The following is a 14221-nucleotide window of genomic DNA, read 5'->3' as shown; positions in this document are numbered from 1 at the left end:
TCAGACTGGCTCAGGTCATGATCTCACTGCTTGTGGGTTTGAGCCCTGTTTCGGGCTCTGTGCTGTCAGCTTGAAGCCTGGAGCCTACTTTGGACTCTGTCTCCATCTCTCTGTCCCTCTCCTGCTCAAGCTCTCTCTCAAATATATATAAACATTAAAAACATTTTTTTAAGACAGATTTTCAAGTTTTTGCCTAAGACAGTAGTAGCTTTGCGGGTAATTTGTTAAAGTCTACGGTATTTTTAGTGGCAACATTTGCTATATAAAGTCTCCACTGACTTTGAAATGATTTTTCTGTGGTGGTAATGGGCTGGAGGGTGGGTAATGCAGTAGGAGCCACGGCGATAAACAATGAATGGGGCAAGGTTCATAGAGGTTCAGCAGTCCGTACGTTTGAAGTTTTATTTGTGGTGATCAGCGAGCGGATAGCTAAGTGGGGTAAGCAAAATCATGGCACATCCATACAGAATAGCGTTCAGCAATAAAAAAAATGTGCGCTCTCTAAATTATTCAGCATAAAGGAAAGCAAAATTTAAAAAAGTAAAATATCTGAGTCTAATCATGTAAAAAATACAAAATAATTTACTGTGCAGGGTAGAAGTTTAAAAAGGACACAAAATTAAAGGAGTTATATAGATTTATTACCACCCATGGTTTTGTATACAATTTAAATATGTGCAGTTTTACAGCATGTTAATTATACCTCAATAAAGCTTTCCTTAAAAATCAAATAGAGGTCTGGGTCCCCTACTTTTTTTTGCACAAGAGTCTGCCATCCTTCCTCATGCCTGGGGAAGGGATGCCCTGCATCAAAGAGTTTCAAGGTCATTTCTATCTGGGTCAGCAACTGGTCAGAAAAGCTACAGGTCTCAACCACAGTGGGATTTTCTATCCTATTGCCATTTTCTTGCCTGTGCAGCAAATATCTGTGAGATGGACTAGAAATTAAGACCGACACAACGGCCTCAACTTCCAAAACTATAGGAGGAACACTGGGGTGGAGTGTATAAACTGGAACATCAGTGGATGCAAGTTTTGTTAGAGGTTTATACATCCTAAGTCCTGCCGTCATCTTTGTTTCCGTACAATCACGGGTTTTCGACCTGGTCCCTATAGTAGTCTTAAAATCAGCCAATGACACCAGAAAGTGAACTTTACACATGAAGGCACATGATTCCTTTGCAGCGCTCGGGAACAGCTTCCCCATGACAGTGCTCGACATCGTGTGACACCCTGGGAAAAAGGAACCACTCTCACAGGAGCCCTACAGTGGTCAGAAGAGAAATACCGTGTCCTCGTGGTACACTGCAAGGAGGTCTAGAAGGTAAACAGTATTTTCATTTCAACCCCTTGGCACTGTCAAAACTGGGTCAGAACCCTAATGAGGAAGAAGGGACTTGCTGTGCTACCCTCCCCCGTCACTCACAATGGTCGAGACACGATCTGCCCTGAATGAGGAACCTGGCAGAACAGAGTAAGAACACGCTGGGCTCCTGGAAGCTTCCCCACGAACCTAGGGGTTTTGGGAGATCTCCCCGGTGTGGACGTTCAATTTCCAAGAGCTGGCTCCCTCACAAAGTCTCTAGTTCTAGGAAATACCACATTCCGGACAGGACCTTCTGGGGCCCAACAAGGCCGGACCTTTAGGTGAAGGCTTACACCGACATCTGTTGCACATATGTAACACATATGTAGCTTATGAACCATTTCCCCACAGTCGCTGCACTCCTGAGGTTATCTGGTGTGAAGTTTTCGGTGTTGAATGATGTGGGAGCTTTGGCTGAAGGATTTCCCACATTCCCCACACTCGTAAGGCTTTTCTCCTGTGTGGACTCTCCGGTGCTGAATGAGGTTGGACTTTTGGCTAAAGGATTTCTCACACTCATTGCACTTATAAGGTCTGGCTCCAGTGTGAATTCTCTGGTGTTGATTGAGAGTGGACCGGTGGCTGAAGGATTTCCCACACTCACCACACTCGTAAGGCCTTTCTCCGGTGTGAATGCGCAGGTGCTGAACAAGTTTGCATTTGTAGCTGAAGGATTTTGCACATTCATTGCATTTATAAGGTCTTGCTCCACTGTGAATTTTCTGGTGTTGAATGAGGTTGGAGCTTTGGCTGAAGGAATTCCCACACTCACCACACTTGTAAGGCTTCTCTCTCGTGTGAACTCTCTGGTGTTTAATGAGGGTAGAGCTGTAGCTGAAGGCTTTCCCGCATTCGCCACACACATAAGGTCTCACTCTGTTGTGAATCTGCAGGTGCTGCACAAGCCTGAATTTGAAGCTGAAGGCTTTTCCACATTCGCTGCATTTGTAAGGCCTTGCGCCAGTGTGAATTCTGTGGTGTTGAATGAGGTTGTAGCTTTGGCTGAAAGATTTTCCACATTCGTTGCACACGTAAGACCTTGTTGCTGGGCAAGCTCTCTGGCAGTTACTCAGGATGGAGCTTTGGTTAAAAGGTTTCTCACAGTTCTCCCAGGCATGGTAACTTTCTCTAGGGTCAGGCTGCTGAGGCTGGAAAAGTTTATTATAGTCACAGCTGAATGACTTCTCATAGTCGCTACATGTGTGCGAACTTTTTCCGCCCGGAAAGGACTCGTGCTCGAAGCTGCTGTGTGGTTTTGCCCCTTTGAGAGTGGCCTGATGCTGGAGGAGACTCAATACGGCCAGGAAGTCCTTCCCTATCTCCCCGCAGGGGAAAGGCTTCCCAGACACATGCAACTTGTAGCTTGTCACAAACTCCATGTCCCATCTGAATGGCTTCTCGTCGTCGTGCTTCTGGTGAAGGCTTGCGCTGAACCACAACTGCTTCCCGCATGCCTCACAGGTGGATTTCTGGCCCGGATGTGGTCCTTGTTCCTCCGCCAGGTACAAAATGTCTCTCCCAACCAAGACGCACTTGTCACAGGGCTGAGCTTTCCAGATGGGTGGTCCTGGATTTGGAGCCTTGCCCAGTGACATTCGTTGCACAGAAAGTGCCTCCTCATCTTCCATTCCGTACCAGCAACCTGAAAGCCCGGAGATGCAGGTGTGAAGTGCATTTTATCTTTGGCGGAAGGGGAGGGCCAAGCACAAATGTCTGTCGGACACACTAAAGAATGAGACCGCTGGAGTTGGGTTGATTAAAGGGCTGCAGGCCTGGAATTCTAACATCACCAGATGAGGAAGGGGGTGCGGCAGAGGAAGAAGCAGGGTCTCCAATGCACTCCTGCCACTAGCCTGCAGCTGTGAGTGCTGTGTGGACGTTTATGTCCAGGCCCAGGAACATCTGGTTGCAACTGACTAGACGGTATTCAAAGACTAATGGACGCGTAACTTAACACTGGGGAACAGCAAGGGACCAAAGGCTTCCAAGAGGAAGATGGAGGAAAACAGAAATGAGGTGTGCGGCTGCTGGCATCAACACACAGCTGGGCCATCCTGTGAAGGACCCTGGACTCTTCTAAACCCTGGGTGAGCGAAGCGGGACTTGGATAACACAAATCCCTGAGGCAAGGACAGGCAGAGGACTGGCAATGCCCCAGAGCAATTCTGCACACGACCAAAATCCAGAAAGAAGAGTCATACTGTGAGCAGAACCACAGAGGAGTATCTTGTAACCGCCCCTCGTTACAAGCCCCTCTTCTGCCAGAGACCAGAAATGTGAGCCAGGAGGAGGGGAAACCCGGGCAGGGGCCACAGGTCTGGACAGCAGTGCTGGATGCGGAAGCTGTGGGCTCAGCAGGAGGGCAGCTGTAGAGCCGGCCCCGGTGGCAGTGGTACCTGCGATCTCTACAACCCAGTGTGAGGGGGGGAGAGTCTAGCCCAGGGCACAAGGGGGTGAGGGTCTTACCCAGTGAGATCACAAGTGCAAAGTTCTCTAGCATCACATCGTGGTACAGGCATCTCTGCGCCTCATCAAGGAGCCCCCACTCCTCCCAGGAGAAGTACACAACCACGTCTTCAAAGGTCACACCATCCTGTCATAATGGGGGAGAGATGAAAGCATCAACAGTCCCCTTTCCACAGGACCTAACTCCTCCTCCTCCAGGCCACCCCACTGAGAGGAGACACCAAGCCCTGGTGCCAATAAATCACTATGTCAACCCTCTACAAGAACAAGGACGTTGTGGGCAGACAAACATAATGTGAAGCTCAGGGCTGGGCCTGCAAGGCCTCACCAGCCCCCAAGCAGGCAATTTCCCCAAAATCCTCGACAGTGTATCTGCCAGGTACAACCAAGGATGGACTCCACCCTCCCTCCTAAGTCCCTAATACTGAAGGTCTGGGGGGTGGGGGGTGTCTGTCAGTTCCTACACCTCTCTTACCCCCTAAGTGCCTCCCTATAGTACTGACCCCACAGCATCAAGAGTGCTTGGCAAGCTGGACCCCACTTCCCAGGGCAACCTCAAATCCATAATGAAGACCTGCTTTTCATCTCCTGTGTCCCAATTTCCTCTTCTTTAAGGATACTACTAATCATATTGGATTTAGAGCCTCACTTTAGTTAAACTTAAAGCCCCTATATCCGAGTGCTGGAAATTAATGAATGATCTTTGCCCCTGAGCTCATCCACCAGGCTCCATGAGAGCTTGCCACAATTAAGCAGCAGCCTACTCGTGTCCACTCTTCCCCTGAAAGTCTTCTGTCCCTTCCCTGTGTTTGAGAGGCCACTTGCTCCAAGAAACAGCTTCGGACTCAGTGCCCAAACTCTTCTTCCTGGCCTCTTGATCATGTTATCACCATAATCAGAATTTCTCTTCCTAGGTGTAATGTGAAGTGCCACCTACACATCTAATGTTGGACCCCACTCAGATGTTTAGACTTTTATATCCAGCTGCCCATTTCATGCCTGCATCCGAAGTTTTCTAAGACAAAAGCCCCAGGGGCCACTCTGGTCTCTTATTCTCTACCTCACTCTCCACAGTAGAAAATCGGCTTGGCTCTACCTAAAGAATTTAAAATCCAACAACTTCTCTTACCTCCGTGGCCACAATTTACATCTACGTAGCCTCCCCACTAACCCTCCCAGTTATGTTTTCTGCAGTTACAAAGCATTGATAAGAGAAGATCCAAACCATCAGGAGGAAATAACATTTGTATTTCCCTGAATACTCCCAGCTCAGCTGTACTGGTAGCTGTGCCCCAGGACAACCTCATCTTACTGACCACCAGAACAGGGAAGGCCTCCAACCCACATAACCTCTAGTTTAAGGTCTTTCCAGGGTCCTGAACACCCTCCTCTTACTTCTGTATGTTCTAAAAGTGCTTCATCAGTAGAGGGTAGGGCTCAACGAGCTGTGGTCTCCACTGCCCCCCTGACCCCCCCGTGGTCTGTGAGTCCAGGCAGGACTCTGCCTCATGCTCTGCTTCTGCACATACAAAACTCACACCAGGTTCCCCTTGGTCTGGAGCTTGCACACAGGTGCTCTGACATGGGGCCCCCGCCCATGAGTGCCTCCCTTGTCTGGGACCCCAAGGCCTGGGCATCTACCTGAGCTGGGTCCCTGGGCGCGGCCGCCGCCATCGGATTCTTTGGGCACAGCAAGGCTGGGAGCCGCCCGGCGTCTCGGACCCGCCTCTGAGCAGCAGGGACACCTCTGGTGCCGCCACAGTCCTCACGTCGTCTCGAGCCAGCACTCTGGAGCCTCCAACCAGGGAACGGAGTCGAGAGCTGCCAAAATGACTGCCGCCAGGACCCCGCAAGTCCCACCTGGACGAGATGGCACACGCGGAAACGCCCGTCTCCTGGACCTTCATTGGCTCCACGCTGCAGTCACTTGGTGTAGGGTCCTCCGGGCAGTGCGGTTCTCACGGGTCCGTAAGCCTCTGCTAAGCGCACTGCATATCAGAGCCTCCTGAAGCACAGGTGAAGTGGCGCCTCGTGCTGTGCGGTTCTGGAGGGGTGGAGGTGGAGGGGCTTCGCTCAGAAACGGGGCTGGGCCAGATTCCCGGGAGTTGCCTGCAACTGCTCACTGAAAGGTTTAGCAACAGTGGTGCTGTTGCAGACTTCACGAAGTCCGTGTGCGCCCACGGGTGACCGGTTCTATCCCAGATGCCCCCAAAGATTACAGATCCAAACGCACACAGCATCCCATGGTCACTCACATAGTGTGTGCGACCTCATCTGCCATGGTTTTGTTTTCTCAAGGGTCAGCCCCCAGGCAGTTTCTAACACCCAACGGCCATGGATTCTGGTATTTGGTACAGTTCACAATCACAGAGGAATGTGAGGGAGACCATTATAGCCTCAGCCAGAAGCTACAACACACGTGGAAATGAAGGGGATTCTAAACCTTTCAAAGCCAAAATTCTCAGTGCAGAGAGTTTCTCCACCCTCTGCAAATGTTAGGGTTCTCAAGAGATGTGGGTTATAAAATAGAAGGCTCCAAAGTGAATTCTGTGTCACGTGAGAGAGTTCACTGACACCTGTCATGCTCACAGGCTCCTATAGCTTTACATAGGACCCACTGTAAAAGGGTTACCTGTGCGAGGACTGACCAGGGAGCAGAGAAAGACGGGGGCACCGGGCACAGGCCTCCTGCAGAGGTAGTTCTGAGTCACTACATGTATCTGAATGAAAGCAGCAAATACAACTGTATATTTTATCTATATAGGGGGCTTAAATAGACGAAGATATAGACTCATTAACGATATTTTTAGGTATATACTTCTGAATCAGGTTGGCAGAGTATACCTACACATATTTTGTGACTGATTTGATAATAAAATTTTTGTAACGTTTATTCATTTTCAAGAGACAGAGCATGAGCAGGGCAGGCGCAGAAAGAGAGGGAGACACAGAATCTGAAGCAGGCTCCATGCTCCAAGCTGTCAGCAGAGAGCCCAACGTGGGGCTTGAACTCACAAACCAAGAGATCATGACCTGAGCCAAAGTCAGACGCTCAACAGACTGAGCCACCCAGGCGCCCCATGACTTGCTACTTAAAGGATATGGTATGTAAAGCTGAGGGAAACCTGGTGGCTGTTGATGCTAAAAGTTTCTCACAGTTCTTGGGAAACAAAACAAAAAACAGTGCATGCACCAAGAATAATCTTTTGGGATCTTCAGTTAGAAAATATTCTAAAGCTCATGACCCTCTTGTGAAACAAGAGGTTTGGAATTTGCAGGTAATGAGGCCCTGTTCAAAGGGTCACCTAGAACTGCTAAATGCTGTGGTATCTGTTCTGACTGCTCTACCCTCAGGCCTCATTACTGAGACACAAGACTGAAATTATGCGAAAATCCTATAATAGCTTCTAAATGAAAAGTTGCAGGTCTCTCTCACTTTAAATCAAAAGCTAGAGGGGCACCTGGGTGGCTCAGTCGGTTAAGTGTCCGACTTTGGCTCAGGTCATGACCTCATGGTTCGTGGGTTCCAGCCCTGTGTCAGGCTCTGTGCTCACAGCTAGTTGAGAGCCTGGAGCCTGCTGTAGATTGTGTCTCCCCCTCTCTCTGACCCTCCCCTGCTCATGCTGTCTCTGTCTCTCAGAAATAAAAGCTCAGTGCTTTGTCACTGAGCAGCGATATTTTGAAAGAAAGCTTTTTTTCCTGCACACTACGTCTCAACAGTAGTAAAATAGGCTTAAATAAAAAAACAATAAATAAAGTGCTACTCCAGGGAACACACAAGCGATAAGAACACGAAACAGCCTTACTAAGGATACAGAGAAAGTTTCAGTGCTCTGGACGGAAGATCAAAGTGCCCGCAACATTCCTTTAAGTCAAAGCCTAATCCAGAGCAAGGCCCTAACTCTCTCCACTTATATGAAGGCTGCAGAGGTGAGGAAGCTGCAGAAGACAAGTTTAAAGTTAGCAGAGGTTGGGTCATGACGCTGAAGGAAAGAAACCATCTCTGTAACAGCAAAGGACAAGGTGGGGCAGCTCGTGCTGACACAGAAGCTGCAGCAAGCGCTCCAGAAGACCCAGCAGAGATCGTTCATGAAGGTGGCTGCACTGAACCACAGATTTTCCAAATGCAGACAAAGCAGCCTGTGGCTGCAAGATGCCATCTAGCACTTTCTTAGCTGGAGAAGTCAAGCTTGTTAGGGGTTCACGTATCATTCTGAAAATCCCAGGGCCCTTAGGATTCTGCGAAATCTACTCTGCCCGTGCTGAAAGTAAAACAGCAAAGTCTGGGTGATAGCACATCTGTTTATATGGTTTACTGAATTATTTTTTAATACTTATTTATGGGAGAGCACAAGCGAGGGAGGGGCAGAGAGGGGGACAGAGGATCTGAAGAGGACTCTGCAGTGACAGTCTGACAGCAGTGAGCCTGACGCGGGGCTCACACTTACAAACTGCTAGATCATGACCTGAGCCGAAGTCAGGTGCTCACCAACTGAGCCACCAGGTGCCACTGGTTTACTGAATATTTTAAGCCTGTTTTCCTACTGTTGAGACGTAGTGCTCAGGAAAAAAGATTTCACAATATCGCTGCTCAGTGACAAAGCACTCTGATGGAGATGTATGATGAGATTAGTGTTTCACGCCTGCTGTAGCCCATGGATCAAGGAGTACTTTTGACTTTCAAGTCTTAAGAATACAATTTGTGTATTCACAAATTCACAAATTCAACCTTCTGCAATTCCATTCTAGCTGCCATTTATGGGTGGCAAAGTCAAAAGTATGGCCAGGACCATGTGTAGCAACATGGATGGACCTTGAGGGTGTTATGCTGAGCGAAATAAGTCAGGCAGAGAAGGACAAATATCATATGTTTGCACGTATAGGAGGATTAGGAGGAACTTGACGGAGGAACAAGGGGGAGAAGAAGGGCGGAAATGGTGGGGGAAAGGGAGAGAAGCAAACCATGAGAGACTCTTGAATGATGACAAAAACTGAGCACTGATGGATGTGGGGGGGAGGAGGGGATGGGCATGGAGGAGGGCACTTGTGGGGATGAGCACTGGGTGTTACGTGGAAACTAATTTGACAATAAACTATTAGAAAAAAAAAAAAGTATGGCCAGGAGTGATGATGGTCAGCGGAAGACGTCCGCGGAAGAACTGCGACTAACGGCAGATGCAGTGGCAACGGCAAGAGAACTGGAATTAGAAGTAGACGACAGGTGACCGAACTGCTGCAAGATGCAAGTTCACGATAAAAGCTGAAGTGGATGACCTGAGAAAGTGGTTGCTTGAGGGGGAACCTATTCCTGGGGAAAAGGCCTACAGACCACTGAGGTGACAGCTGGGGAAGAAGATGCTATCAAACAGCATCACGTGCTAATCTCCTTCTGTGACAGAAGACGAACTGAAATGGCAAACCTCACTGCCGTAGTTTAAGAGACTGCCATAGCCACCCACGTGTTCAGGGCCATAAACAAAATGATTGTGACTCACTGAAAGCTCAGATGAGGGTTAATGGTTTTTTTTTAGAAGACAGTATTTCTCAGTTAAGGTACGTATATCGTTTTTAAGACCTAACGCTACTGTGCACTGTAAAGACAACGGTTATGTATGTACTGGGAAACCAACGATTCACTGTACTTGCTTTGCTGCGGTGGTCTGGAACCAAGTTTGTTCCCACAGTGTTCTTGTTGATGGCAATTAAAATATGCTACTTTGGCGTGAGATTCAACATAGGCAGAGAGCAGCTTTCCTGAGTATCCATTATCTGATAAAAGTAGAAACTTCTTAGAACGAGGAGTGTTCTCAATCCTCCCTCTCTCAGAAGACAGAAAGTTGGAACTGAGATCAAACTACACAAACCAACCTCTAGCTTTCTCACATCTGTACCTTCTTCTGCTAAGAGCATAAAGGGAAACAGGTCCCTATACAAGACATGTGACCTTTTCTTCATCATTCACAGCATTAGATTAAAATACTATTTAGACAGTTTAGAGATTTATACTCATCAAGGTCCACATGCACTGTCCATACCTTCACATGAAACATTTTTCACCAATGATCACAAAATAAACATTTTGGGTGTTAGCTTAAAATTCAAATCAGCATTGGTTTTCTACTGTCAAACTCCCCAAACCTGAAAAAGCCATACATTTATGTTTTCATGAAATTCTGTCTTTGAATAACTGTTGATACACCAGTTTCTTTCATATCCTACAATTGCTATTCAACACGGAGCGCAAAATTCTCAGCAGCTCAACTGACAGTATATGTTCTGGAGGGAATGTAGAGCCCAGAGGCTGTATTTGGAAAAAGAGGTTTTCCTTGCCCCCACGCAGAACTGAGAAACACGTTGTCATTGCTAATGAGCACAAAGAGAGGAAACGCTGAGAAGCACATAGACACAGGGCGCTGTGTTCATGAGCCAGGGTTTTCCAAAAGGGCAAGACACAAGTAAATGAGTAAAAACAGTTAAACAGACTCACCAGGATCAGTGTGGCGCATACGGTTCTGGATTCAAAGGAAGAGGGTGCACTGCTGAGAAGATACTGAATCCACTGCTTGGACCTTAAAGAACAAAGACAACGTCGTGTCAAAAGTCCAGACCATGAGGCTCAAACACATTACATCAATATCACAGATGCTGACTAAATTTCCTATTCCTCCTAAGCCTTCCAATCTGCAACATCCCAGGGAAAATGTATACATTTCCCCCCATATTTCTGTTTCTTCTCCTCAACAAAACTGGCACTCTCACAGGAATGTCAATAATAAGTTATAAAATTATAAAGAAAACAGTGAGGAATTTCCAAGGATCCCAACTCTAGTCTGAATGAAGAAGACAATATTCAAATTTAAGTTAGTCTTCTAACTACCAATTTTTAGACAGTGTGCTAGAGGCTGATTTAATTTGATTTAATTTGAATGAAGACTAGTGACAAAGAACCTGGGTCATTATCATCATACCGGAAAATATGAGTGTGAAACAGTACACAACAAGTTGTTTCCATTTAGTAATCAAGCTCTATCAACAATAACCAAAGTATGGATAGAGCCCAAAGGTCCATCAATGAATGAAAATGTCACACACACACACACACACACACACACACACACACACACACACACACACAGGAATATTACTCGGCAATCAAAAAGAATGAAATCTTGCCATCTGCAACTACGTGGATGGAACTAGAGGGTGTTATGCTAAGTGAAATTAGCCAGTCATATGACTTCATTCATATGAGGACTTTAAGATACAAAACAGATGAACATAAGGAAAGGGAAGCAAAAATAGTATCAAAACAGGGAGGGGGACAAAAACATAAGAGACTCTTAAATATGGAGAACAAACAGTGAGTTGGAGTTATGGAGTTACTTGGAGGGGTTATGGACTAAATGGGTAAGGGGCATTAAGGAATCTACTCCTGAAATCGTTGTCGCACTATATGCTAACTAACTTGGATATAAATTTAAAAAATAAATGAAAAAAGATTAGTGATAATCCTAAGAGCAGGTCTTTCATAATTACAAGGCTATTCTATTTGTATAGATTGTTTTTTAATGACAAAGATTAGAATCACAGAATCAACCTAACATCTATTAATTGGGAACTGAATAAATCTCCACGGAGCATTAGGTAGTTGTGGATGTGGTTGGTAACTTCCCCACTGCTGAAACTTCAGGTCATAATCTTCTATTAAATAAAGTACTAAAAGGGGCGTGTTTGCCTATTTGTGTTTGAATGTTTGTGGTTGGGTAGGGCACAGAAAGGGACAAGTAAGGGGTGTTTCTGGGTAAAGCTGATCAAACTGTGATTCATAAAAGATTTAGTTATTCTGACTTGGTAGTGCATTTTGCAGAACTGTATCAGGGCCCCAGAATGTTTTCCAAGTCACTCATAAGGTTCTCTGAGTAGCCTGAAGCTCACTGGACACTTACGTGTATGCTTTCAGATCTTATGCTAGGTTATCCTATGAGCAGTCAACTAATAAATGTGTTTGTTTTCATCCTTCTTCGTCATAAAGAATAACCAGGGTTCTAAAAATAGCAAAACATGCTCACAGTGCTTTCTGGTATAACTGGAGTTCGCAGAGACTAGGATACCCAATTTAATGTGAATTTCAGATGAATAATGAATAACTTTATAAAGTATATTGCATGGGTCACACTTAGAGTAAAAATATATTTTCTAAATCTGGAGACCCTAAGTATACTGGTAATTCACGATTTCAACTGAGCATCATTTTACCATGTGAAACTGGCCTTTTGATTTTCTTGTTGCTGCTTAAACAATACAAATGTACTGAATTACATTTCTGGAAGTCCAAGGTCCACAACGGGTCTCCATGGAGTCAGCAACGCTGCCTTCCTTTCCGGAGGCGCCGGGAAAGAATTTATTCTTTAGCCTTTTCCAGTTTCAGAGGCCACCCAGACCTGGACTCTTGGCCTCTTTCCATCTCAAAGCCAGAAACTGGCAGGTGAGTCTTTCTCACCCTGCATCATTCGAACGTTTTCCATTTTCTGCCTATCATTTCCCCATGTAAGAACCCTTACCATCATACTGAGCAGGCTCAGGTAATCCAGCATAATCTCCCCATTTCTAGGTCAGTGGATCAGTACTATTACTTCTACCTACTACCTTAAGTCTCCTTTACCGTGTAACCTGACATTATGACACAGACATTTAAGGGATACCTAGCTTGCTCAGTCAGTTGAGCATCTAACTCTTAGTTTCGGCTCAGGTCATGATCTCACGGTTTGTGAGACTGAGCCTGGAGTCAGGCTCCACATGCTGACAGCATGGAGCCTGCTTGGGATTCTCTATCTGCCCTTCCCCCACATGTGCTCACTCTCTCTCAAAATAATAAACTTAAAAAAGACAAGGACATTTAAGTGGGGCATTATTCTGCCTATCCCATTGGCTTAAAAACGACTATAAATCCCAAAATCCAGCAGAAACTTTCCCTCTCATTAGCAACAACATTGGGTTATATAGTTTTAGAGGAGTATCTGGTGCTGGATCCCCCTCAGGCCCTAACAGTAAGAGTGACCCCAACAACTCTGTCTTTTAAGGGGTGATTTCTGCTTTATCCTTTTTTTTTAAATGTTTTATTTATTTCTGTGAGAGAGAGAGAGAGAGAGAGACAGTGTGATCAGAGGAGGGTCAGAGAGAGAGGGAGATACAGAATCTGAAACAGGCTCCAGGCTCTGAGCTGGCAGTCAGCACAGAGTCCGACGTGGGGCTCGAACCCATGAACTGTGAGATCATGACCTGAGCCAAAGTCGGATGGTTAACCAACTGAGCCACCCAGGCGCCCGATTTCTGCTTTATCCTTAACTGCATATTGATACCACTGGGCAGAGGAAGAGAACTTCTTCAGGACTCTGCTGATAGCTACAATTTCTTCTCCGTATTGCTTTCATTCTAACCATTCTCCTCAGATACATTTTTTACCTTGCTGGAAGTAAAAGTTTTATTTATCTGTATTTTCATGGCTTTATTGAGCTACAATAACTGAACACACTTAAAGTGTACAATGTGGTGAGTTTTAACATAAACATATATCACTGAAACAAACCGTCACCACAATCACGACAGGAAACATACGCATCACCATCCCAAATTTTCTCACAACCCTTTCCACTACATCCCTCCCTCATTCAACCACCCTTTGCAGGAAACTGATCTGCCTGTGTTACAATGGATTAAGTTGCATTTTCAAATATCTTAAACAGACCATGCTGTGTGTTCACTTTGTCTAAATTCTTCCACTCAGCAGAATTAGAGATTCATCTATGTTACTGCATATACCCACGTTTCTTTCCTGTTATGTAGGGGATATGTGCCCCCCAAATTCATAGGCTGGCTCTAGCCCCAATTTAGAATTAAAAGGTTGAGTATGGACAGGTAATTATGTTAGATAAGGTCCTCCGGCTGGGACTCTCATCAAGAGATTAGTGATAGCAGGTAAGAGATACCAGAGACAGAGCAGAGGAAGACGGCAGAGCAGGATGGCTCACCTCCTCCCACAGAGACACCAAAGGCAACAACTAAGTATAACAGCAACTCACTCTGAAAATGACCTTAAGACTAAGCGAAACACTTACTCCACGGCTCTAGACAAAAAGCCAAATCGAGAAGGGTGGGAGGGGCAGTGATGTGGTCCAGAACCAAGCCCCTCGCATGGCAAGCCACAAGCAGGAGGGATACCCACAGGCACAGAGGTCCTCCCTGAGGAATGAGAGGATCGATCCCCACATCGGGCACCCCTGACCCTAGGGACCTGTACCAAGAAAATGACCGCCATAATATCTGACTCTGAAAATAAGCAGAGCTTAACTCTGGCAATGGGAGAGCCAGAAGGCTACAGGAAACTGCGAT

At 46.2% G+C, this 14221-nt stretch overlaps 1 protein-coding gene across 1 annotated transcript in view; it reads right to left on the bottom strand.

Annotated features, from left to right (window-relative positions):
- Positions 1-370: 370 nt before the first annotated feature.
- The window catches only part of LOC144230074 (zinc finger protein 418-like), a 33214-nt gene continuing 19363 nt past the window's right edge, over positions 371-14221 (bottom strand). Inside the window, exons 2-5 of the mRNA XM_077762283.1 lie at positions 10320-10401; positions 5474-5876; positions 3833-3959; positions 371-3008 (exon numbers count right to left, since the gene is read on the bottom strand). Coding sequence (XP_077618409.1) covers positions 1735-3008; positions 3833-3959; positions 5474-5506 — 1434 coding nt within the window. The 5' untranslated portion in view covers positions 5507-5876; positions 10320-10401 and the 3' untranslated portion in view covers positions 371-1734. The remainder of the gene's footprint in view (positions 3009-3832; positions 3960-5473; positions 5877-10319; positions 10402-14221) is intronic.

This window comes from Crocuta crocuta, unplaced genomic scaffold (genome assembly GCF_008692635.1).
Source record: "Crocuta crocuta isolate KB4526 unplaced genomic scaffold, BGI_CrCroc_1.0 scaffold370, whole genome shotgun sequence".
NCBI classification, from domain to species: Eukaryota; Metazoa; Chordata; class Mammalia; order Carnivora; family Hyaenidae; genus Crocuta; species Crocuta crocuta.
Note: the sequence above shows the minus strand (reverse complement) of the source record. Positions and strands in the feature narration are given on the sequence as shown.